Source organism: Trichomycterus rosablanca, chromosome 9 (genome assembly GCF_030014385.1).
Source record: "Trichomycterus rosablanca isolate fTriRos1 chromosome 9, fTriRos1.hap1, whole genome shotgun sequence".
NCBI classification, from domain to species: domain Eukaryota; kingdom Metazoa; phylum Chordata; class Actinopteri; order Siluriformes; family Trichomycteridae; genus Trichomycterus; species Trichomycterus rosablanca.
The window spans coordinates 17,671,847-17,698,379 of NC_085996.1; the positions used below are offsets into that span (position 1 = coordinate 17,671,847).

The 26,533-nt window shown below is 38.5% G+C and overlaps 2 protein-coding genes, 1 long non-coding RNA gene and 1 pseudogene across 6 annotated transcripts in view; 1 reads left to right on the forward strand and 3 right to left on the reverse strand.

Moving 5' to 3' along the window:
• Positions 1-76: 76 nt before the first annotated feature.
• On the reverse strand, positions 77-2,693 carry LOC134320837 (uncharacterized; annotated as a pseudogene).
• Positions 2,694-3,435: 742 nt separating this feature from the next.
• Positions 3,436-5,112, reverse strand: LOC134319921 (uncharacterized). Its single transcript, XR_010013580.1, has 3 exons — positions 4,692-5,112; positions 4,535-4,603; positions 3,436-4,372 (listed from the first exon to the last, which is right to left on the reverse strand). It is a non-coding gene; the product is annotated as an uncharacterized LOC134319921 (long non-coding RNA).
• Positions 5,113-8,749: 3,637 nt separating this feature from the next.
• Positions 8,750-19,832, forward strand: angel2 (angel homolog 2 (Drosophila)). Of its 4 annotated transcripts, XM_063001991.1 has the most exons (10): positions 8,750-8,918; positions 10,075-10,169; positions 10,279-10,481; positions 10,602-10,831; positions 11,508-11,577; positions 11,944-12,362; positions 13,189-13,297; positions 16,988-17,036; positions 17,222-17,388; positions 18,669-19,832. In XM_063001991.1, the coding sequence occupies exons 2-10, from the start codon at positions 10,135-10,137 to the stop codon at positions 18,818-18,820; spliced, it is 1,434 nt and encodes a 477-aa protein (XP_062858061.1). In that variant the 5' UTR covers positions 8,750-8,918; positions 10,075-10,134; the 3' UTR covers positions 18,821-19,832. The 4 variants fall into 4 exon arrangements, with proteins under 4 accessions (XP_062858061.1, XP_062858059.1, XP_062858060.1 ...); XM_063001989.1 differs by having other exon boundaries at positions 10,075-10,481; XM_063001990.1 differs by having other exon boundaries at positions 10,075-10,481; positions 13,189-13,285.
• Positions 17,434-26,533, reverse strand: part of vash2 (vasohibin 2) — a 40,803-nt gene continuing 31,703 nt past the window's right edge. Inside the window, exon 8 of the mRNA XM_063001998.1 lies at positions 17,434-17,580. The gene's annotated coding sequence lies outside the window, so the exon portion shown is untranslated. The remainder of the gene's footprint in view (positions 17,581-26,533) is intronic.

Below are 26,533 nucleotides of genomic sequence, written 5' to 3' on the forward strand. Positions count from 1 at the left end.
CATGAAGGGGGGGGGGGGGGGGGGGGGGGATTTGGATTGGGATGCCATTCTGTAACGTTTCTACAAGTGAAAACTCTTAAGAACACTGAGGGATCCTAACAATTTGCAAAGCTTGGGAGTTGAATATGTTTACGCTTCCGTACTGCAGATAAAAAAAAAAGCCGTCAGTATGTCGTTATAACGAGAAAAGGATGTCGTTATAATGACAAATTACATTTAAATATTACATTACATTTAAATAAAAATCAATAAATCTGTAATAAATTTATTTCAAATATACAAATTATATTTCCAAAAATACAAATCATACAAGATGTAAGTGGATTTATTAGTAATAACAGTCATGTGACTGCATCCAGGATGTTCAGTATATACCTTTCAAAGTCCACAAAGTTGAATCAGTTCATCTGGACACAAGTTTGTTGTAGAGATACGTTTCATCACTCAAGCCGAATGACTTCTTCAGTCTGAGCCGGTGTTGAATACCCCAACCTTATATGCAGTTGATTTGCATAACAACCGATCACTGCCCATTGCATAACAATGGAACCGGTCATCAGGTCCATATGTAATTCACAATGACCATTAATTACAATGGCCATGTGTGTCTTTCACACATGATTGGGGTAAAGCTCCTATTACGGCGTTGTATGATGGTGAGAGATGTACTCTCAGGCCCCCTCCCCGGTTCAGGGATGGTCGTTCCCTCTTCACGTAAATGGCCTCTTTGACTCCACGTTCAAACCAGCGTTCCTCCTTGTCAAGGATCTGCACATCTTCATCATTAAATGAGTGGCCGCTGGCTTGCAGGTGGGTGTAAACCGTGGAGTCCTGGCCAGAAGAGAGGTTGATCTTCTATGTTGGGCCATCCGTTTTGCCAGTGGCTGTTTAGTTTCCCCGATGTACAGTTCCCAACAATCCTCCTGGCACCTAACAGCATACACTACGTTACTCTGTTTGTGTCGAGGAACCCGGTCCTTAGGGTGAACTAATTTCTGGCGTAGCGTGTTCTGGGGTTTGAAAGCAACTGAAACACGATGTTTGGAGAATATCCGTCTTAATTGTTCCGATACTCCTGCCACATACGGAATCACCACTGGTTTGCGTTTAGACCGCAGTTGTTCTTCTCCTCCCTTCGATCCACTGGAGCCGTGTCTGGGCATTTTTCCCGCTTTTACGAATGCCCAGTTGGGATAACCACATTCACCCAGGGCCTTCTTGACATGAGATTTCTCTCTATCCTTGGCCGTAGTGTCTGTGGGGATGCTGTTCGCCCGGTGGTGCAGCGTCCTGATGACTCCTAGTTTGTGCTCCAATGGATGATGGGAGTCAAACCTTAAGTACTGGTCCGTGTGTGTTGGTTTGCGGTACACATTTACTTTCAAACGTCCCCCATCTTTACTAGCAATTTCAATTTGTTGCTTGCATCCTCCCTTGTGAACTTGATGTGTTTGTCCACCGAGTTGATGTGGTCCGTGAAATGTGGTACTTCCTCTGATTTTATTTTAACCCAGGTGTCGTCCACATATCTGAACCAATGACTCGGTGGTGTCCCTGAGTAGGACCTTAGTGCCTTCTTTTCCACTTCCTCCATGTACAGGTTTGCAACAATAGGTGAGACGGGGGACCCCATAGCACACCCATGTTTCTGTTTGTAGAACTGTCCTCTGTACGAGAAGTAGGTGGACTGAAGACACATTTCTAGGAGTGTGCACACTTGATCCGTGGTAAGGGTGGTCCTCGTGCTCAGGGTGGGGTCGCCTTGTAGTTTCCTATGGACCACCTCCACTGCCTCAGCAACCGGAATGCACGTGAAGAGGGATGTAACATCATACGAGACCATTGTTTCCTCCGTCTCCATGATGACGCCCTTCACCTTGTCCACAAAATCCATGGTGTTCTGAATGTGGTGTTCCGTGCTACCTACCAACAGGTTGAGAATCGATGCTAGAAACTTAGAAATGTTATAAGTCACAGAGTTAATCATACAAACAATGGGTCGTAAAGGTACATCCTGTTTGTGTATCTTAGGTAACCCATACAGACTAGGTGTAGCCTCCCCCGGATATAATTTGTAGTACAAAGCCCTGTCAATAGCATTGTTCTGTTCTAAAATTTTCAGACAATCTATCACCTTTTTCTTGTAGCTACTACCTGGATCTCGTTTCAGCAGCTCATAAGTGTTAGTGTCACTAAGTAACAACATCACTTTCTCATGATAGTCTATCTGGTTTAACAGAACAGTACATCTACCCTTGTCAGCAGGAAGTATGATGATGTTATTGTCCTTACTAAGTGTAGTAAGTGCATACCTCTCGTCTCTGCTGATGTTGGATGGCGGTGGCTTTGCTTTACTAAGGCAAGCTGACACTTTCATCCGCAACTGTTCCGCTTCCAGGTCGGAGATGTTGTTGGTGCGGATTGCTGATTCTGTGGCTGTGATCAGTTCCACTAGTGGGACTTGCTTTGGTGTAACAGCAAAATTCAACCCCTTAGCCAAAATGTCTTTCTCCGCTTGTGTGAGTTGTCTGTCCGACAAGTTCTTCACCCACTTGTCCACATCACCAGTGTCCCACTTGTCCACATCACCATCCCTGAACCGGGGAGGGGGCCTGAGAGTACATCTCTCACCATCATACAACGCCGTAATAGGAGCTTAACCCCAATGATGTGTGAAAGACACACATGGCCATTGTAATCAATGGTCATCGTGAATTACATATGGACCTGATCACCGGTTCCATTGTTATGCAATGGGCAGTGATCGGTCGTTATGCAAATTAGCTGCATATAAGGTTGGGGTATTCAACACCAGCTCAGACTGAAGAAGTCATTCGGATTGAGTGACGAAACGTATCTCTACAACAAACTTGTGTCCAGATGAACTGATTAAACTTTGTGGATTTGTGTACCTGGATTATTGAGTCGGCGAAGTTTAATGGAAGTTTTCATAGCTTCCCAGCTATGAACTCAGGAGGCAGTGGCTAATAAACATCCGTCGGGACCACTTTACTATTTCGCCTTATACGAAGGTCTGTAGCAGACATTTCTTACCAGACCACTTGGTTGAACCAAAAATTCCAGATAATCGGAGAAGATTGACGAAGGGTGCAGTACCATTGCTTTTTTTAATGGAACAGCTACAGCACTCAGGCTCCACGGCAAATTAATTTCCCTTTCCCATACAGTAAACATTAGCCAGTTATTTACAGTGGCATGCCTGTTGTCAAACTATCAAAACAAAGCACTAGTTAAGGTATGGGTTAAATAAAAAATAAAGCAGTAGTTATCAACTCCAGTCCTAGGGACCCCATGCCCTCTGTAATTTATACTGTTGTATTTCTCAACACTTTAAATTCAGCTCCTGATTTAATTTAGCAAACATGTAAATAATTTGCATTACACACCAGTTCTTTACATAAACACAATGCACTGTTTCACAAAAACACAAACAATCTTTTATTAAGTAAACATATGATTTAATTTTGTTTGTTTATTAGGATTTTAATATCATGTTTTACACTTCACAAGTTCACAAGTTATATTGAAAAGTTACAGACAATTTTATATCTCCAGTTCACCTCACTTGCACGTCTTTGGACTGTGGGAGGAAACCGGAGCACCCGGAGAAAACCCACACAGACACGGGGAGAACATGCAAACTCCACACAGAAAGGACCCGGACCGCTCCACCTGGGGATCGAACCCAGGACCTTCTTGCTGTGAGGCGACACTGCTACCCACCGTGCCGCCCTATAATTTAATAAGTATACAGAATATTCAATATTTACATTTTCTCATTTCTGTCCACAAATTATGTATTTATTAAACTGTAAAAGAGCATATTTTAGACACACCAGGTTTTGTAAATATTTTGTATACTCTTTGTACATTAAAACATTAAGTCTAAACAAATTCTGTTTCCAATATTTATTATTTTTTATTATTTATTATTATTATTTATTAATTATTTGTTACTCTAGGCTTGCGGAGCAGATGCCACTCAGCCCAAGAACTCTGCTCCCGAGTTGACACCTCAATTTTGTGAGCCATATCAAAAAGCTCCTGTTCAGTGCACACAAAAGCACAGGTGGGTGCATCAAGGTGGTGGTCTTTCAGAGGCAGAAGTGGGGTTGATAGAACATCAGGATGCAGCGTGATGTGTCGTGATGGTAAAACAGGCTGCTGATATGACAGAACACTGCCCTCCTGCACCATACCAAATGCACACTGCACAGCTGGCTTGTTGAGTTCCATGCCCATGGTGGTCACCAGCGGCTTGTCTTCAAGGCTGAATTTTTCATAAGCCTCTGCCACTCTAAGCATGCATGGATCCGGTAAAGGGCCCACCATGCCCCTGTAGAGTCCACTCCTACAAATGTAAGTAGAGACAATACCCCAAACTATAAGCATTCAGGTTAATAATAAATTAAAGTTAATTATAACTATTTATACATTTCAGGTGTGGTAGAGCAGGTAAATTGTACAACTGCAGGTCAAATGAGCAGATTTGTAAAGTAATTAATCACCTTACCTAACTACGCCTTGAGACTTTTGATTTGGCACAGGTGATCATGTTGTTGATTGGTCCTGGCTTTACACCCTAATAAGAGAGACAAACGTTGCTGCAATGTAGTTCAGACAGTGCATTAAATTAGAATGCTTATCAAGTGTGATTATTATAAACTTACAATTGTCCGAGGTTTGTGCCAGCGCTGTTCAGTTTCAGTACAGCTGTGCACAGGAGGAACTACTGGCACACTGAGCTGAGAGAAATGTGCAGTTTGAAAAAGCAAAGCCACTATGTGGTTGCATAGGGCAGTGCCTGCAACACATGAACTGCATGTGTGTGTCAGCACAACAGGAGATGAATCACGTAGCCCGATCTGTAAGGGGGTAAGCAAATTAGTAATGACTTTGTTTAATTCATGGGTTCCTATACCAGTGCTGGTGATCCCACATCACATTTTTTGTTTTAACTTATCTAAAACCTGATTGAACTAATTAACAAATTAAGTTCCTCGTGGGTGAGGCTGAGTAAAGTGTTTTAAAATGGAGAGAAAAAATATGTATGGCATAAGCACCCCAAGAATGGAACCTGGAACCTCTTGCTTAATTTATAGCAATAGGTTTTGGATATAGAACCAAGAACATCAAAGAACAGTGAAGACTGATTTGAACATCTGAACTTCAGAGCAAAAAGAGATCCCAACCCAGTCATTAAACCCTATGTGTTGCATATTTTTCCACCAGATTCAGCTCATTACCTAAGTAAAGGCTGGTCATGTGGGGGAAACACAAAAAATTGCTAAGTATGGCGTTCATAAGACTGACTTTAGGAATCCTGGATTGCCAATATGTTCATTGCTAGAGCAGTGTCTCTTAATGCTACTTCTGGTAACTCTAGATTAGGTATATTGAATTCTTGGTACGTTGAATCATGGAATATTTAAAACTAGAGATGGGACGATCGGGGTTTTTGGCACCGATATATAGGTATATTGAATTCTTGGTACGTTGAATCATGGAATATTTAAAACTAGAGATGGGACGATCGGGGTTTTTGGCACCGATCGGGGGTTAGCAGTAAATAAAATAAATAAACTTAAAAAGAGCCTCACAGTGAAGATAAACAGGAGCAGCGCGCGCGTGTTTGTGTGTGTGTGTGTGCGCCTTTAGAAGAGACGCTTTGTTCACTGTATCGCTATAAGTGATTCATTGATTCACGAGTCATTTTTCGCGAAGCGTAAGTTTCTCTTCTCAGTTATCTCTCCGTGTTTACACTGTTATTAATTAAATGTCGTGGTTTTAAATAAACACCAACTACTACAGAACATTTTGTGTGACTCTCTTACATTAAAAAGCTTCATTAAAAAGCTTAATTAAACTGCTATTACCACAGATCTGTAACCGACCGTCAGACTCGTTCCGTCTAAGGAGCTAAAAGTTCAGCAGATGATCCTGAACTAACGAATTTGGTAATGAATAAACTTTTGCCTCGGATTGGCTCTGTAACGTTTTCTGTTCTCATCTACATCACAAGTAAGAACCGCTTACGATTTACCAAAGTGAACCAGGAGTTTATATAACGTGCTGATAGAATCGACTCAGATGTGACCGGGTTGAATTATCTTTTTAAAGTAAATATTACAATCAGCAAAATTGCATCGTATGTATGATGCACAACGTTAATGATGTTATTTTAGGTCATGAAGAGCTTTCACTGTGGTTTCTGTAGGATGGTTGATGAATGGTGATGTGATGGTTGGTGCTTCGTAGCTCAAAGTCCGGATCAATCCACTGAGCTGTTAACTTAACGTGATCTTTATATATCACACGATCGAATCGGCTACTTTTAGGAAATATCGCCGATAGCATATTTTGATTAAAAATCGGCCGATACCGATTCATAGCCGATCGATCGTCCCATCTCTATTTAAAACTGTATGGAGTGGTCAGGAACATGACTGAGAAACACTGCCATAGAGGGTCAAACTCAGCTCCTGGATGCCAACAGCTTTTTCCAATTTTAGAACAAGACAGTTATATAAGAAGTGAACATTAAATGAAGTTAATGCTAAACTCTGCAGTGCTGTGGACACAGGAGTGAAGTCTGAAACCCCTGGTTTAGCCCTACACTTCCTCCCTACTCGTAAAATGTGCGCCGACTCGTTCTTCTTCATGGATCTGTAGCACAAGGCTCTCACACTGGCCTCCCCTGACAGCCTGTCCCTATTCGACACTAAATAAAAATAACATACAAATTAATTGTACAGTTTGTACATTAGATAGCTAGTTACCTCATCGTTAGTAAACAAATGAGCAACGTTTTCATGCTGTTAAGCTGTGTTAGCAATACTGACCATTACAGCATAACAGGGTGAAAAAAGACATAAAACATAATAATTTTAATGGAAAACATGCCTAGAAGTAAATATCATGAACAACAGCCAAGTTGCAGTTTCAACATAATACTTCCACTTGTCAACAGGACAAACTAACCCAGCTAACACTAATGTAGTTACCCTTGCTAACGCTAGCTAAGTAGCTTCTTTCTGTACTTCGCGGGCTAACCTAAAATATAAGATAAGCGTTTCCTTACCTTCGTAGTTGTGGATGTATGACGAGGCATACAGTTTAAAGCCCTTCTCCAGCTTGCTAGAGGGGGCTTTACTGGTCTTCTTACATATCCGATGAATGTCGTTAATGTTCATTTTTGGAAGCTCTTGCAAACACCGACTGAAAAATACCGCCATTGCGAATGTAGTGGAAAACCGGAAATGCCAAGCCGGAAACGCTGGAGCAGCACTAAAGAAAATGCGGAAGTAGTTGTGCAAAGAGCCAAACCAGAGCCGTAGATAGAGAGAGTTGCGACACTCCTTGATCTCGCCGCTACGCGGTCACGTGGTTCATGTAACCCTCAATAGTTCCAAACAAACCCGGCGCTGTCATGTTCTCAAATGGGACAGGCAGCAGTAAATGAAATATTAAACGGCAAATAATAAACATTTGTACAATTTCTGGGTATTTTCAACTGCGTTTACATTTACTGCATCTGCTTTAATGTCAATTTGGTATATAAAGTGGAAGATTGATGTTTATAATGACTTGTTAATAGGTCGTTCTTGTTAACACACAGTACATTATATTAGCATACATTACATAATGCGATATCCTTAAGTAGTAGAGACAATATACAGTATAGACATTAAAGTTTTTTATGTTTTGATTTTTGCATAAACTAATCTCCCTTCACTTTCCTGAGGATTCATAATAATAATCATTTTTGCTAAACACTAAGTCATGTGCTGGATTCATAAGGTTTACCTGCACTGAATGAACAGATTGATAAACACATTACCGTACCAAAAACATTATAGTGCAGGTACATGAAAAAGCATTCATTCATCTCTTATTTCATGAGTGATTAATAATTGATTCCTACATGTAATACATTAATGAATTCATTATGAATATGCACTAGTTCATTTTGTCTAATGTAAGTGGTGGACAAGGTAGACAAACCATGTAGTTGAGTTAAAGTAGAGATATCCAAGGTAACATATTACTCCAGTAAAAGTAGTAGTAAAAGTAAAAATACTCTTTACCTCCACTAAAGTACTAAACTAAATTTACCTTCAAATGTACTTAAGTATGAAAGTAAAAGTATAATGATTTATTGTGGTTCTAATGTTTTATGATCATTTCTGTAACAAGAATCTTGATTAATCAACTCATTTTAGGTGAAAAGACTCGTGTGTCATTAATTAAGCTTAACTGACTAAGCTAAATTGGGTTATACCTATTAATTAAGATAAACATGTAACATTTAGTGCTGAGCAAATGCTAAACAATAACAGTATTAAGTATATTAATGACATTAAATTCATAATTTTTTTAAAACAAAGCAACATACAGCTAAAAATGTTTGATAAGTAGTGGAAATGAATGGGGCTCTATGGGTTGTTTGGAACTATACAGAGCTCCACAACCCGGAAGCTGGGCAGAAAAAATGTCCCGCCCCCTTTCCAACGGTTCCCTATGGGAGTGTCGCCACTCTGTTCTCTCTACCGCTCTGAGCCAAACCCAATCGCGTTTGTCATTTTACTACTTTCGTCACATTCGAGATCCCGTAGTGACGTCAGCGCACAAGCCCTCACTAATGTTTTTGTGCAGCATTAGCTGACTACAGTTACTTATACAAACTCCGTTTTATCTTAAGCTGGTATTTAGCTTAACTGAAGAGAATATTGACAGGTTTTACTAAGGGATTCTGAGGAAACGTGTCGACATACAAAGTTCAAATTATGCTAGTCCACTTGCATAGCTAGCTAGCTAACGCCTCTTGTTTGATTCTGCTTGGGGCTGCAGCTGTCTTCACTGTGCATAACGACGGTGCATGTATCTTAAAAGCAGAGGCAAGTTAGCCAACATTTAAGATTACGCTCATCCGTTCACTTCACTGTGTGCGTTTACATACACAAAATAATTGCATCAATTCAAGAAATAAGTTTACGATAGTAATACGATTACAGGGCTTACGTGCACTTTAGTAATGTAATTATGTAAGTTTACACGAGTCATCAGTTGCTAATGATGACAGAGCCACAGGCACTCAAAATTATTTCATATTTACAGTGAACAATATATATATTTGGCAACATGAAAGTCTCTGGTCTGATGGTCTGAGCAACAGGGAATCCCTGGCGGTGAAAGTGATATGCAGTGGGTTTTATGGATATGATTGATATTTCAAATGCTTAGTAAACATGATAAATATTTATTTGGGCTGTCAATATGCTTGGGTGTGCCATTACATTTTGAAATTTAGTTAACACATACGTGGTATTAGACACTGTTACCCAGTTCTAGTTGAGATATGTTTTTTATTTGCACAATTTAATTTTTCTAATGTTTGCTAATGAGTTAGTAGTAATCCACTGGCGAAATATAAAGAACTATGATATATAATGTATATAATTATTAAACAGTCAAACAGTGTTCTTATACATATATGATATATATGTATATAATTATTAAATAGATACAAACAAGGGCAGCAAATTTGTGTGAGCACCTTGGTAGTTTTAAACTCCTTGGTAGTTTTAAATGTGTATGTGGATTTTCTGCTGCTGCTCCTTTTTGTTTTTTTCCCCCACTGAAAACAGCTAGAGGGTGGATTGGCTGCTACAAATTGCGCTTATTTGTAAGGTAGTAATTGTGTGAATGGGTGAGTTAAATATGCCCTGTAAAGGACTGGCTCCCTGTCCAGTGTGTTTATGCCTTAGGTCCTGTTGTTTTAAATCTCACTGCATCCCTTATCATGCATGCCAATTTTACATCAGATAAACAAATGATTTACAAATAAGGTACAAAAAATTAGATTCAGATTTAATATAACTTGTGTCTGTACTTAATGTGACAGCTAAATTTTAAAACCACACAAAATGATGTATTCTTTAAAATGTCCTTCCTGGCCTAAATAAAAATATCTCCATTTATTTTGGTTAAAAACTAGCAGAGTTTTAGAGCTGGCTTGTTTTCTGAATGGTTTGATCTTTTCTTTTTCCACAGTCCACCCATGTTTGTTCATCCCTTGACTGCAGTGATCTCTTGTCCAGCTACATATTGTGTATGGAGACAGTGGCGGCAGCCCAGACATTCATGCTGTAAAAATCAATTATCATTTTTTACCACCAGAAATCTGTTCACTTCTTTCATCAAGCTGAGTGTATTGCACAAAAGTGATTTCCAACGGGGCCTTCATCTCTTCTCTAGCCTGATGGAGCACACTCATAAAGAACCTCCACTAAAAAGAAGAAAAAGTATAGAAGAAAAAGACTCTGTAAAGGCAAAGGTCACCACTAAGCAAGAGAAGGAGAGCAGGGAAATAGGTCCTGCATGGCTACATAATGTCACTGCCATTCCACCTCAATCAGGAAAGGTTCAATCAAACCTTGAAAAGACAGGGATTAAAACAGGTATAACTTATAAAGTGGTTTAATGTACACATAGAGCTTAAAATAATTATGTTAATGCAACTTGCTGTAAAGTGAAATGGTAACATACATGTTCCGACTTTTTTCATTTCTCTCATGCAGAGTTAAGAAGACAATGGGAGGACCTTACTGATATGTGTAGCTGTGGGCCACAGGCAGATAAAAGAATAGGAGTTCAGCCCTTTGATTTTTCTGTGATGTGTTACAATGTTCTTTCCCAAGACCTGCTCCTCAGTAATCCTTACCTTTACAAACATTGTAACCCACTTATTTTGGATTGGCATTACAGGTTCTCCAACATCATCAAAGAGTTTGAGGAACACAGTGCAGATGTAAGTAAAATATTTGGTCTTCTTGAGTACATCTGTAACTATTGTACACTAGGCATGAACAATGGTTTTTATTTTTTTATTTTTTTATTGGCATAAAATTGGTATTTTTAAAATAGAAATATATCCCAAAATAAAGTGCAGAACAATCATAGTGATCCATAGGGCAAGGAATTATGTTGTAAGATGCTAGGTGACTTTTTGGTGCAGTATAATGGTCACCAGCTCTTTCACAAACATTGTGGGGAAGAAATTGTAATTGCTGACATTTTATTGTATGATAAAATAGTCATGGTTTAAAATAAAGTTCTAATATATGAAACAAATATTAATACATTATTAAATAAATTATTACCGACACAAAATGTTAATGATTGGGTTTATGTTTTAATAAGGTTTTTAATTACTCACTTAAAACTCTTATGTAACTAATTAGGAAAATTCCTGTCAGTGATTTGTAACTGCCATTTATGTTACTTAGACTGCTGGTGTAGTAATGATGGATCCATCTACGCAATTTAAATACAAGTCTGCACAAATCAAGCGTCTCCGAAAAAGCATAAGCAAAAGTTATATTCAATGGTTGGATAACATGTTGTAAAGAACTGATTTGTAAAGATGAAGTGGATTTGAAATTATGCAGTTTATGTAAATTGGTGAACCCCCTTTGACTCCACAGATAATGTGTCTTCAGGAGGTGCAGGAGGATCACTATACAAAACAGATCAAACCCAGTCTTGAATATCTAGGTATGTTCCATTAACTTGACTAGACAAGTAACAGTATGTGTCCATTTGCCGTTTATTTTTGTATGTGTTGCTACACAGTATCTGTCTGCTCGCTGACTGCTTTTTGTAATGTTGTACTAAATTATTTACTCATTCTTAAAATCCTTGTATAATTCACAGTATGCAATTGATTGAAATACTCCATAAAGTTAAGCTTTAGTGCTTGACAACAGTCACCATATACTTCATGGAGTCAAGCAGAGCCTTTCACTACAATTTACTTATGTGCTGTATGGCAACAAAACTCTTGATCACATAGAATCACAGTTTCATAGCTAAATGTATTCAAAAAATCATTTAAATGATCTCTCCACCACTGCTTTTTAGGCTACCACTGTGAGTACAAACGACGGACGGGCCACAAGCTTGATGGCTGTGTAGTGGCATTTAAACACTCACGCTTCAAACTGTTGTCTACCCACCCCATTGAGTTTTATCGCAGAGGAATTCCACTGCTGGATCGGGATAATGTAGGTTTGGTTGTGATGCTGCAGCCAGTGAAGGAACTGGGCTTAGGGCACATCTGTGTGGCCACCACACACCTGCTGTATAACCCACGTCGTGGTGATATTAAACTAGCACAGCTAGCACTGCTACTGGCTGAAATCAGTCGTGTGTCACGGCTGGATGATGGTACCACCTGTCCTGTGGTGTTGTGTGGTGACTTTAACTCTGTACCTGCTAGTCCTCTCTACACCTTCATTAAAGATAACAAGCTGGAGTATGCAGGCATGCCCACTGGAAAGGTAGGGGAAGAGCTTAGTTTTGTTTAAGTAGTGTTTAACCTTACCCTATATTATCATTATAAAGAGTTAAAGTATTATGTTCATATTAGATAACATATTTGCATATAGTAAATATTAGGTATGGTTCAATCCAAAGTTGTAGTATAATATGACAGAATATATATTTCGATTAACTTTTGTGCAAGCTAAAGGAAAATGCAACACAATAAGCAGTGAGTTGATTTTAATTCAGTTGCAAACTGACAAATGATAAGTTAGTGCTTTACAATGGTTTACATTTTAAATACTTTTTTAGTGTTTAAAAACATTTTAGTGTTTTCACTGACAAACCTAATTGCATTGTGTAAATATAAAAACAACAGAATATCACATCTGCATCACAATAAAAAAAGTTGGGACAAAGGCAAAATAAGGCCAAGGTTATACAATTAACACTGTTCTGGACGCAGATTAACTGGTAACAGACAAATCTCTACTGCTGGCAGGCCAGTCAAGCACATTTACATTTTTGGCATTTAGCAGAGGCTTTTATCCAAAGTGACTTACAGTTCTGTGACAGTATGTTATCTAAGTAATTGAGGGTTAAGGGCCTTGCTTAAGGACCCAGCAGTGGCAACCTGGCAGTGGTGGGGCTTGAACCAGCGACCTCTTGATTACTAGTCCAGTACCCTAACTGCTAAGCACATGTGCTCTGTGTCAGTTAAGCTACACTGTTGAATGAGGCCTGGCATTGTTCAGCTGAAATGACCATTTTCTTTTTTTCCCCTTCTTTTTTTATTTTAAATAGTATTATTTAAAAAAACCAAAATTTGTCATCTTGTTTTAGGTATCTGGACAGGAAGAAAATCATCGAGGTCATCGATTCCTTACCGTGCCTATTTGGCCCTCTAGCCTTGGTATCTCTCAGCTGTGTCAGTTTGAAGGTCAATCAAATGGTGATTTATTACCCTGTATTACTAAATCTTTGTCTTCAAGAAAAAAGTGTTTCAGAAAAAGTTGGTACAGTTTAGAAAATGCAAAGAAATATGTCCAGAAGGCAGAATGTGGTGTTCTAAAATACGGATACTTTTCTACTTTTCTGCATTAATGATGGCATCTTAGAAGTGTAAGTTACCTTTGCCAAGGGCTCTGACACAACTCTATTGCATGACAGACCCTGGCTTGTGGACATGTTGCTGATAACAGTCTGGGTGGTTCTCTTCGTCCTAGGTCAGAAGCACACTGCGTCAATAAATAAAAAAAAGATCTGAAACACCTTTTTACTCGTGGTGTTTTTAAATGAAACTCCATATTTTAGTACTTGACAAAGGTTTGCCAAAATAATTTCTTGCCCATGTGGTTATATCAGCTATTTTAAGGAACAGGCAGTTGTTGATGCAGTGATGTCGCAGGGATCAGAGATCATGGGTGTACAGCTTAGGCTTGTGTCCTTGCCCTTTACTCACCTTACCTCATTACTAGCCTTTTGGAATGTGCTGCAGGCCTGAAATGCAGGATGTATATACAGCCAAAACATGAAATATCTTGGGTCCATTCTGTCAAGAAACACAGTGTGTTCTTTTTCCCATTTTCCATACCACGTCCCAGCTGATTTGGGGTTGTACAATAACTTGCTTATAATGTTTCATCTTTCAAAAAAATCCATATTGGGTGTATTATTTATTTAGTATACATTTGCAGTTATGACTCTTTAACTGCGTCCCAGTAATGGATAAATTAATGACAATAGCTTACAAGTTTGTGTTTAATATAAAAAGTCTAAACACCTCGTTTGTAGACTTAAAATGCCAGGTTTATTTCAGATTAATTTCCCTATTTAATGTGGTATATAATCTGTGCAATTAAATTTATAAACAAGCTAAAATTGTTTCAATTGTAAAAATAATAATACTTACAATAATGTGGAGTCTGAATCTGTGTGGAGTTTGCATGTTCTCCCTGTGTCTGCATGGGTTTACTCCGGGTGCTCCGGGTTCCTCCCACAGTCCAAAGACATGCAACTGAGGTAAATTGGAGATACTAAATTGTCCATGACTGTGTTCAATATAACCTTGTAAACTGATGAACCTTGTGTAATGAGTAACCACCGTTTCTGTCATGAATGTAACCAAAGTGTAAAACATGACGTTAAAATCCTAATAAGGAAACAAATAGTAGTCATTACATACTTACCATCAATTAACCACATATAAAGTTCAGCTGTTTTAGTAGTATCTTCCTGACATTTCACAGCAAAAGCCATCTAGGTCTAAAAAAAAACCATAAAATGCTCAAGGATCATGTTGAAAAGCATCAGTCAGGAGAAGGGTGCAAACAATTTCCATGGCATTACATATACCATATATACATACATATACCAAGGAAAACTGTTATCAGTACATGGATGAAGTATCTAGGGTTTGGGAGGCTGCCAAGAGGTCTACATACAGTATCTCACAAAAGTGAGTACACCTCTCACATTTCTGCAAATATTTCATTATATCTTTTCATGGGACAACACTATAGAAATGAAACTTGGATATAACTTAGAGTAGTCAATGTACAGCTTGTATAGCAGTATATATTTACTGTCTTCTGAAAATAACTCAACACACTCAATGGCTGGCAACATAAGTAAGTACACCCCACAGTGAACATGTCCAAATTGTGCCCAAAGTGTCAATATTTTGTGTGACCACCATTATTATCTAGCACTGCCTTAACCCTCTTGGGCATGGAATTCACCAGAGCTCACAGGTTGCTACTGGAATCCTCTTCCACTCCTCCATGATGACATCACGGATGTTAGACACCTTGAACTCCTCCACCTTCCACTTGAGGATGCCCCACAGGTGCTCAATTGGGTTTAGTCCATCACCTTTACCTTCAGCTTCCTCAGCAAGGCAGTTGTCATCTTGGAGGTGTGTTTGCGGTTGTTATCGTGTTGGAAAACTGCCATGCGGCCCAGTTTCTGAAGGGAGGGGATCATGCTCTGTTTCAGAATGTCACAGTACATGTTGGAATTCATGTTTCCCTCAACGAACCGCAGCTCCCCAGTGCCGATAGCACTCATGCAGCCCAAGACCATGATGCTACCACCACCATGCTTGACTGTAGGCAAGAGACAGTTGTCTTGGTACTCCTCATCAGGGCGCCGCCACACATGCTGGACACCATCTGAGCCAAACAAGTTTATCTTGGTCTCGTCAGACCACAGGGCATTCCAGTAATCCATGTTCTTAGACCGCTTGTCTTCAACAAACTGTTTGCGGGCTTTCTTGTGCGTCAGCTTCCTTCTGGGATGACGACCATGCAGACCGAGTTGATGCAGTGTGCGGCATATGGCCTGAGCACTGACAGGCTGACCTCCCACTTCTTTAACCTCTGCAGCAATGCTGGCAGCACTCATGTGTCTATTTTTTAAAGCCAACCTCTGGATATGACGCTGAACACGTGGACTCAACTTCTTTGGTCGACCCTGGCGAAACCTGTTCCGAGTGGAACCTGTCCTGGAAAACCACTGTATTACCTTGGCCACCATGCTGTAGCTCAGTTTCAGGGTGTTAGCAATCTTCTTATAGCCTAGGCCATCTTTGTGGAGAGCAACAATTCTATTTCTCACATCCTCAGAGGGTTCTTTGCCATGAGGTGCCATGTTGAATATCCAGTGGCCACTATGAGAGAATTGTACCCAAAACACTAAATTTAACAGCCCTGCTCCCCATTCACACCTGGGACCTTGACACATGACACCAGGGAGGGACAACGACACATTTGGGCACAATTTGGACATGTTCACTGTGGGGTGTACTCACTTATGTTGCCAGCCATTTAGACATTAATGGCTGTGTGTTGAGTTATTTTCAGAAGACAGTAAATCTATACTGTTATACAAGCTGTACACTGACTACTCTAAGTTATATCCAAGTTTCATTTCTATAGTATTGTCAATCTGACAGACTTGAAGCACTTTTGCAAGGAAGAATTGTCAAATATTGCCATGTCAAGATGTGTCATGTATATAGACTCATGCTCTAAAAGACTAAATGCTATCATAAAAGTGCTTCAGCAAAGTATTAGTTTGTTTTTAAGTGAATTATAGGTCAGATTATAGGTCACATTATAGGTCACATTAAAGTTGTAAAAGGTCTTGAAATGATTCATCTTGGTTAAATATTTTACATTACAAAACCATTGCATTGTAAGTCCTAGTTACTGAGATGTGAGAAGGCTACTTTACACAAACCACACCCAAACTAATTAGAGAACCTTACAAACTTTAGAGGGAGCTGTAGACATTCATAGAACATGTTCAAGAAGACTTCATGTTTTTACAAGGTTTTTAGGTGGATAAGACAAAAGTTTAAGTTTGGCAAATGCTTAGTGCTATGCATGGTGAACTGCACAGCTTGTTGTTTGTAAGTAAATAATTATTTTTTGAATGTTTTAAAATGTTATGGAAGTTCAAAATATTATTTGAAATGGCTAAGTGAAAGTCCCAACCTTAAATCTATTAGTGGACTATGGAGCTGACAAGCAAAAAAAAAGACGAATCCATTAGTATATTGATGTTTTTGCAACTGTAGCAATCAAAAATATACTTTTTTTTAATTACACTGACCTGCACAATTGTCTTTTCACAACAGAACCCCATGAGGAGCAATCAAAGCTACAATCTGGAGCATCATCAAATGGGTACGTTTAAGTTCTGTTTTTATAGCACTGCTTTGGTTTTTGACTTATTTGATCACTTTATCTCGCTCTTCCCTCTTTATCTGTTTGATGTAAAACACATTAGGTAAAACAGCACATCTCTGATTCTCAGTCTTGCTGGTGCAGTTCTTGTTAGCTGAAATGCTACTTTCTTTGCCATTTTCCAGCTTTAGCAAACCCACAATTGAACACAGGTTGAAGCTGGCCTCTGTATACTCTCACTTCCTAAAAGAGAGCGGTCATCCTGAAATCACCACCTGTCACTCCAGAACAGCCATGACTGTTGATTACATCTTCTATTCACCAGCTCAGAAGGAAAAGTCAGATCGAACAAGTGAGATAATTTTTTGACATTTTTATTACTACACAACAACCCAATGTTTATATATTGAATACAAATTTACAGTGCTGTGAGTGTTTGACGTCAGTTCTGAGTGAGGGTGTAGTCGGTGTCCGTCTGTTCAGTTTCACCACTGTTACTGTCACATTGGTTTTGTGTGGTTGGAGTCACCGCTGCTGCCTTGTCCTGTACAATCAATTTTAAAAAACTGTTTTATATGTCTTATATTAATTTATGTTGACATCACCTGTTTTAAATCACATAATTATTTAATGTTTTTTACCTCAATACTGGCCCTAAATTGGCCCTACTGGCCTCCCAACTTTTTTGCAACGTGTTGCATAGCTGAAATGCAGGAATCAATGTATTTTTAAAAATAAAATATCTTGGGTTCATACTATCTGCAATGGAAAAAGTTAATGTAAGAAATATTGCATTATTTATTTGAATTTTCCATAGTGTTTCAACGTTTTTCTGATTTGGGGTTGTAATACTCTATGTATCACCAAAGCTAGAGCCCAAAAGATAATTAACACAGCAAAAAAGCAGAGCAGGAAGTCATTTGTTACCAATTTCACACTAAACACTCATTACCAAAATCTGGAATCTTCTACTTAAGATAAAAGGCAAAGAAAAACAACCCACACATATTCAATACCCTAAACGAAAAGATGAAGCCTTACATGAATGGGAAAAAATGTGTATTGTTTTTGGGAGATTTAAACAGGGAAGGTTTTTTTCTGTTAATACTTAAGTCAATGTTAAAAAGGAGGCATAGTTGGTTTAAAATCCTCTTAAATATAAAGTCTTGTTTTACAAGAGACAGTGCTGCCTTTTATTATTTTATTTAGGATATACTGTGATAAATTGTGACCTTGGTTTTTATTCTTATTTTTCATGACTACATTTATTGGTATAACGTATAAACAATGGAAAAACTGTTACCTCTATTTTTTAAGTAACAGTATGAAGTCTATGATGTAAAGTAGTAGTAATGCTAAAACACAAAGCAATAGAAAAAAATAAATGTCAAACAAACACACTGACATGTAGTATACATACTGTGTGTAGTTGTCCAAATACACAAATTAACCACCACCAAATGCTAGCAGGTACAAGTGGGTTTTATGCCGTTTATGCTGTTAAGCTTTAAGTGCATTCTGTAACGATATGACCCTAAGTCAGCTATCTGCTACATTGCCTACTGCAGTACACGTATTGCATGGCATTTTTAGAGACAGTTACTATGATTCTGTCATTTCTTTTGTTTGCAGAGTGTAGTGTGGCACAAGAACGAGGTCTGCAGCTGTTAGCCAGGCTTGCTTTGGTCAGTGAAGCAGAGCTCAGAGAAGTAAATGGCCTGCCTAATAGGCACTACTCATCTGATCACCTTCCTCTCATTGCCAGATTCAGACTGCCTTCTTAAACATTTTAAAAGATATATAAAGGTATACAAAGTTTTTTCAATTAAAATCAGTATAAAATTTGTATCAGATCCACATAAATGGAAAGGCATAATGTAACAGCTGTTTAATGTGTGATGTAAAACATACTGGATTGTGTGGTCTATAACAAATAAGAATGTAATACAGAACTGGACACACTCAAAAGCATCCAAATATCCAATACAGATTGTACACCAGCAAGAGTGGATGTTTTCCTTTATTTTAATCTACATGAGGACTTGTGGTTTTTTTAGACACCAGATTTTTAATGTTTTAACTTGACACTTAAAGCTAAAATGGGAAAAGTCAGACACTTTCAAGTATGATAGTGCTTGAACCTTTGTATAGTTATTTTTATGATTGCTATTGTTTTTACATTTGATCTTATTGTAAATTATTTTGGAGCCAGGTTTTATGGTTAGATACAACTGTAATATGTACTTTATAAACTGTTGTATTTTAAGTTCAAATGTTGTATCTTTCAAAGGTATGAGGTTTTTGGACAAATATTTCAGCCTTCAGAGGACACAAAATAATTAGATTTTTTTTTTTTTTTTACATTATAATATGACCTGGTGCTTTTAAAGTCATGTGCGAAATGTAATTCTATCAAAGGTGTTTGTGCAAATTGTTCTATCATGTACCATGTTTATTTTGTAGTTCTAAATTTAATTATGTTTATATACCTGGATGAATATATGAATATACCAAAACGTAAGTGCACATTATTGTATGCAGCTACAACCACCACAATCCTGGCACAGAATTTCTTACTTTTTAAGTGTCTTTTGGAATTTGTTCCTACATAGTCATAAGAGAATTTGTGAGGTCAGGAACTTATACTGCACTTGAAGGCCTGACTTAGCTTTTAAATATATGAAGCCATGTGTCCTGTGTTTAGATATCCGAAGTCCTGCTCTTGGCTCAGCTTATACCTGCACTTACAGTAATGTAAATTAGCATAAAATGTAAATAATAATTTTATAACACTCTATAGGATTGATACATGACATATTTGGGGGCTTTTAACTAAAAGTTATAACTAGCAAAAAAAAAATAAACAAGCAATTGGAGTTCTTTATTATTTATCACACACAGCCCATTTCAAAGCTAGAAGTTCAAAGTGATGAGCAGGGCAGGTATATTGCTCTGTTCTCACCCTCAGCAACTTGAGGCAGTACAGCACCAAGTCTATCTAGTGACACATCAGTGGACAAAATAAATGGGCGACATCAGGATGGGCAAGAATAACAGTTTGTAGAAGAGCTGCCTTCAAGTTTTCAAAAGAATCACAATGTTTTTTCTGAGTTTCCTAAACATGGCCGCACCTTTTGCATTGCTTTTGTACCTCTCAGAGCAGCAGCCAGCTCAAATAGGGGCTTGGCAATGTGAGAACAATCTTGTATGAACCATAACAATCATAATCATGCCCAGGAATGACTTAATTCTGCTATGGGTCGGGGTAACTCCATCGTTCCTATGAGATCTGCTTCAGTCATAATGGTGATGGCTCCAACTTTGTTGGGGTCAGTTGCTACTCTGTTCAAATCAACTACGAGGCCCAGACATCTCACACTCCGCATGAGCAAGTAGCACTGAATACCACCTTAAGCCTTTTTAATGCATCTTTGTCATTGGGTACAAACACCAACAGGTTGCCAAATACATTAATCATGAGTTTCGGTAAAACATCTTAGAACCTAGAATTAAAGCCACTGCTTGCTGTGGTATGTACTGTCTGAGTCTGCATTTTTACCCCCTTATCTGGTATTTGTCCAACACTTGAGTCAAAGTCTTCCAATGCCACGCAAGCGAAAACATCAACTACTCATAAAGCTACAATTTACATTCTATTTATAAGCTGGGGACCTTGGTGGTTAAACGAGTATGGTTTTCCCTATTGAAACCAGTGAACTCTCAGGCAGTTTTTTCCCACACAAGGTGCTCATGCTTTGGTTACAATGTGACAGACTGCAATAGCTTAACAGTGCCTACCACATCAGGAATCTTGTCACCCTTCCACCTTTTAAGGCCAGGCAGCATGTTCTATTTTTAGCTCATTTGTAACCTCTGGCTTGCTCATAACATGCCAATATGTTCAGGTCTGGTTTAGGTTGACCAACAATGATAATTAGCCCTAGTGGCTGTCGATACTTTTAATGCATGGGTTGTATTAGACACGTGAGACAATTTTCTGGAATGGCTCCCTGTGATATTTATTAATAGCCTCTTGAATTTCTATGACTGAACATTTATTGATAAGCTTGCAAGACACTGCAGAGATCAAGTTTGGGACAGTTCCTGATAAACATCATTGCAGTTTCTGAGTTCATATTATTCCTTTTGCTTCCCTGTTTTTGCTTCCCTGCTGTTGGCTGCCTGCTGTTGTATGTTTAGACTGACCCAATAGTCTACAGGACTGTCTTTTCGGTTAGACCGCGTATATGTAAAAATCAGCTAGCGGTAAACATGGACTGTCACTAAAATGACGTTTCAAAACATAAATTGTTTCTGCACAAATGTCTGCATTAACAGTAAAACTACTCTTCAGCCCTACCTGACTTCATCTACTTGTTACACATTAAAACAACCACGTGTGCACGTACAGTGGTGTTAAAAAAAATAGTGATTTTAAAAAAGTGAATAAAGCACAAAATCATTATAATAACTTTTATTTCCATAAATGCAAATGCACTGAAAATGCTACACTTTCAATTCTAATTCAAAACATTAACAACATTTAGCCAGTTTGTGTTCATCCTATACAGAACACATCTTGTTTGTCTGTAACCAAGATGTTTTGGGTCATTGTCATGTTGAAACACCCATTTTAAGGACATTTCTTGTTCAACATAGGGCAACATGATCTCCTCAAGTTTTCTGATATATTTAAACTGATCCATGATCCCTTGTACGTGATAAATAGGCGTAACACCATGGTATGAAAAACATCCCTATATCATCATTTTGTACCACCATGCTTTACTGTCTTCACAATGAACTTTGGCTTGAATTCAGTGCTCGAGGGTCGTCTGACATACTGTCTACGGCCACTAGACCCAAAAAGAACAATTTTGCTTTCACCAGTCCACAAAATGTTGAGCCATTTCTCTTTGGACCAGTCAATGTGTTCCTTGGCAAATGTTAACCCATTCAGGACACATCTTTTTCTTAACAACGGAACTTTGCAAGGAGTTCTTGCTGGTAAATTGGCTTCACTTAATCATCTTCTGTACTTACTGGTAACTTCAGATGTTCCTTGATCAATCTGGAGGTGATCATTGGCTGAGTATTTGCCATTTTGGCTAATCTTTGATCCAATCGAACAGTAGTTCCACGCTTCCTTCTGCGTCCTTCAGGTTTTGGTTGTCACTTCAAGGCATTTGAGATCATTTTAGCTGAGCAGCCTATAATTTGCTGCACTTCTCTGTATGTTTTTTCCCTCTACAATCAACTTTTTAATCAAAGTATGCTGTTCATAAGAACAATGTCTGGAACAACCCATTTTATCCAGTATTTCAAAAGAAAATATGCTATGACCAACCTGTGCAACATTTGCCACCCTCCTACCTTAAATAAGGGCCAAAATTGACACCCAGTCTTCTGCAGAATGAATGACTTCACCAATTGAACTATTTTGAACAACCTCCTTTCAATCAATGCTTCGATTACTCAGAATGAGCGGCATGCATAATTGTTGGGTTTGTTTTGTTTTCATTACTCTACTACACTTTCAAGTGAATTTTTTGCTATGTAGAAATATCACTTCTACTAAAAACAGTGATTTATCAGGTTAATGATGTTGGACTGCTATTATAACCTGGATAGATCTAGGGTAGTGCTGGAAGCCTCAGCTCTAGATGTTTTTGGACTCTGACTGGCTAACAAGCAGTTAAGAATCTGAGTATTCTAGATGTAAGGAATCTTTAAGTTTGCACTTTAGTCTTAGTTTCATAACTCTCAGCTGTGTTATTTAGTTTTCTGTTTCCCCAACGACTGGTATACATACCAGCATATGCAGCATATACACCCTACCTGCCATAACACTAATTGTGTTTAAACCTTGCTTATAAAATAAATGGGCGATTATTCCCAAAACAACAAACTTGATGGAATGGTGTCTGATCATGCCTGAGCTAAGTATCATCAACTTTTTATACACATTCAACATATCAGTCCTCTCTAACATTACAATTTACATATAGTTTAAACAAGCTACATGGCTTTTAATAACTTATTTAGGAGGCGAGCCGTATGACACGTCTTACCAGTCTTACTATGCTTTTAACCATAACCCGGGAACCTGCATTACAAATATCTCACAACTTGCTTATATATATGTATGTCAACATTACAAAGTGGTAAATGCAGTATTAACAAATGAAATGAAGTTGACCAGACAACGCACACTTTACCCAGATAGAAGTCTCCTAGCACTGTCGTGGGTTTTGGCCATCTATCCTGGACCCCTACATTGACAACAGAAACATCAATAGCACCTCTGGTTATTGAAAGAAATGCACTATCCACCTGGACTCCTGGGGATAAAAAACATACTCAAAGAAGCTGATGGCTCTAATGAAGCAGATTGCACCTGACCCAGCAGGAATATGTATTGCTTGATCTCTAGAAACAGATAATTTACCCAAACTACCAGACTTTACCAATAGCTCAAAAGTCCTGCACACAATTCGACATCTGTTTTCAGTGTATACAGCCCGCAAACTAGGTAAGTGGAACAGCATAGCACCATGCTTATAAAACATTCATACCCAACATGAGGTCCTCTTTTGCAGAGTAACTACATTCAAGGAGTATTTTACTACCAGGACACCCATGGCAACGTACTTATCATCAAGCTCTAAGTAGCCTTGGTAGGGTATCTCAAGCCCATTGGCTGCCTTAAGCTCAAGTCAGCTACATGACTAAAACCTGTCCTGGACTTAGGCCTAAATATTTCTAAAAACTCTCCATAATTGTTGTTACCATAAAGCCATTGTCAAGTAATTTTACCATTACTACTTATACTACAAGGCACTGCTCTATGAGTGACCAGGAGTTGCTAGATTAAAGTCTACTCATTGCTTAATGCAGGAGTTATGAATGTTATGAAGCATCTAACTGTCAATACATCATCTAACTGTGACTTTTGTTTCCAAAGACTCTCATAGATCAGCCAATTCATCAGATCTAGTTAGAATATTATTAATCCCTGCCTCCCCCACTATCAGCTTTTATCTTAAAATGGCAAAAGTAAGACCTGTTCCTAAACTGTACCATATGTGAATTTTGGCATGTCCAGGGTCTTTATGTACCACTTTCATCAGTGACATTAAGTCATGGAAAAATTCTATCATTGTCTCCCCCTTATGGTGCTTGTGCTGAAAATCTGTTTTGAGCTTCTACATACGACTGTAAGCAACCAAAATTGTCTAGCAAAATGGCACAAATATAAGCCAATCTCGGCTGATTTACTGGCCCTCTGGTCTTTATTCCAAATTTGTTTAAAAATTTGCATGCGTGATTGTGCATGAAAGAGTGTTTATGTGAACTTGTTCTAATCGGGTGCTGAGAAATGATGGTGTTAAATGCTGAGCTGAAGGTTATGAACAGCAAGGGTGGTGGCCAAGACATCGTCTGTAGGGAGGTTGGGATGCAAACTGCAGTAGGTTCATTGAGGGTGAAAGCTGGGTCTTAATATGTTACCTGAAATCTTCTCAAAGCACTTAATGACAATGGGCGTCATTGAGGTAGGACACTGGTGGTCGACTTGAAGCACATTGGATTGATGGGACTGCTCAGAGAAATGTTGAAGATGTCTGTGAGGACATCTGCCAGCTGGTCTGCACATCCTTTGAGCACTTTGCCTGAAATGTTGTGTGATCCAGCAGCTTTACATGGATTGACTCTCCGTAGATTTCCTCACATCAGCCATGGTAAGATGAAGCACCTTGTCATTGGGGGGGTGGGATGATCTACCTCCCCCCATGCCGTTCTGTGCCTTTAACTGAGTGTATCCAACAATGCTATTCAATTCCTTTATTTCAATATCCCAGGGTGAGCTAACAACATTGATTAAATAAATAAAGCCATCGTCATGTATACATGACCCTATTCCAACCCGCTTACATAAAGACTTACTCTTTGCAATTGTAGAGCCCTTATCCTAATAAATGCATCCCTTAGTCTAGGATATGTACCTAAATTGCTCAAATGTGCTGTTATTAAACCCCTTAAAAATAATCTTGGTCCAGTGTGCTATCTTTTTATAGGCTGATTTCAAACCTTTCTTTTGTCTACGTTTCCCAACAATTACGCTCTTATCTTTACAAAAACAGTATTCATGAAACATTTCAATCAGGATTTAGACCCAACCTTAGTACTTAAACTGCATTAATTAGGGTAGTTTTGGCTCCACAGTATTTAAGTGAGTTTATTGAGCACTACAACCCAGCACATTTACTTAGTTCACAAGGTGCAGGGTTACTTACAGTTCCTACAATTAAAAAAAAAAAAAACACAGGGAAGAGCATTTTTTTGTATAGCCCCACAACTTTGGATTAATCTCCTCAGCTCAGTGTGTGATTCAGACAAGAGATGTGTCGCTCCAATTTTGAAAATTTGGGCAGTCTGGTGCTCTTATTATTTGTTGCTTTTGCTGGCCAGTTTACATTATGTTGGCTAGGACCAGAACTGCCCAACCCTACTATAGACAAAGGTGCAGAGCTTGGGGGTTCTAGGTCATATAGATTTGTGGTGATCAGGGATGTTGGTTTGATGTTGTTCTGCCTCTTCTGTGCGATTACTCAAGTTTGTTGACGGTGGGGAAGGTAGACGCTAATGTCATGTAAAAGCCCCCATGGCTGTGTTACCTCGTTCTCACTTTTAGTTATGCTGTAATAATTAGGGGTGCTGGACTATCTGCACAACTGACTTTTTACCATTAACAATTTCATATCACATTTTAACTACATTTTTTGTTTTTTACCCAGAGGTGATTCTGACGGGAACCTTTTTTCCACCCAAAGCTGAAGTCTGCAAGTTTGAGCTGCTTAGTATGATGGGAATCTGCCATGTCTGCACTCAAAATGTCCAGAACTCACTATTAGACTTTACTACAGACTGGAGTCAATAATGAAGAAGTTACATTCTGTTTTCTTTTAACTATTTATTACTTTTGTTTAAATGTAATTCAATAAAATTATCCCCCAGGCCACCCAAGGACGATGAGTCACTATTGAGTCTGGTTCCTCTCAAGGTTTATACCTTGTAATTTTAAGGGAGTTTATCCTGCCACTGTCAACAGGGAGGAAGGTTTTTTTTTTTGTTTTTTTTTTAATTTGATAAAGTACAGGTTCTCCTAACTGTGCAGCTTCTAAATTTGCTGATGAACCATGTTGTAACTGTTGTTTATCTGCCTGTAGCTTCTTCACCTCCTCAGACAAGGCCCTAATCTGCTCTTACCATTTTTTAATTGCTAATACTTTGAAAAAATTAAATTTAGACAAAACTCAAAACAATTTAATAAGAAAACTTTTTCAATATGATTGATGCTTGCTGGGAGCAAAAGCCCAGCTACTTTAGTAATTGCTGTCACTATAATGTCTGCTGGCTCCTAAAGCCTTCTGTCATTAACTCAACCTAACACTCATACCCCCCACCCAGTACACAAGTATTCAGACCTTTATTCAACA

What these genes read in the sequence shown, in the direction of transcription:
- angel2 (XM_063001989.1), top strand. Translation starts at nt 10,082, where the DNA reads ATGTTTGTTCATCCCTTGACTGCAGTGATCTCTTGTCCAGCTACATAT. An exon ending in ACCCAGTCTTGAATATCTAG is followed by an intron (nt 11,578 to 11,943) that starts GTATGTTCCATT and finishes ACTGCTTTTTAG; the next exon opens with GCTACCACTGTGAGTACAAA. An exon ending in CAGGCATGCCCACTGGAAAG is followed by an intron (nt 12,363 to 13,188) that starts GTAGGGGAAGAG and finishes ATCTTGTTTTAG; the next exon opens with GTATCTGGACAGGAAGAAAA.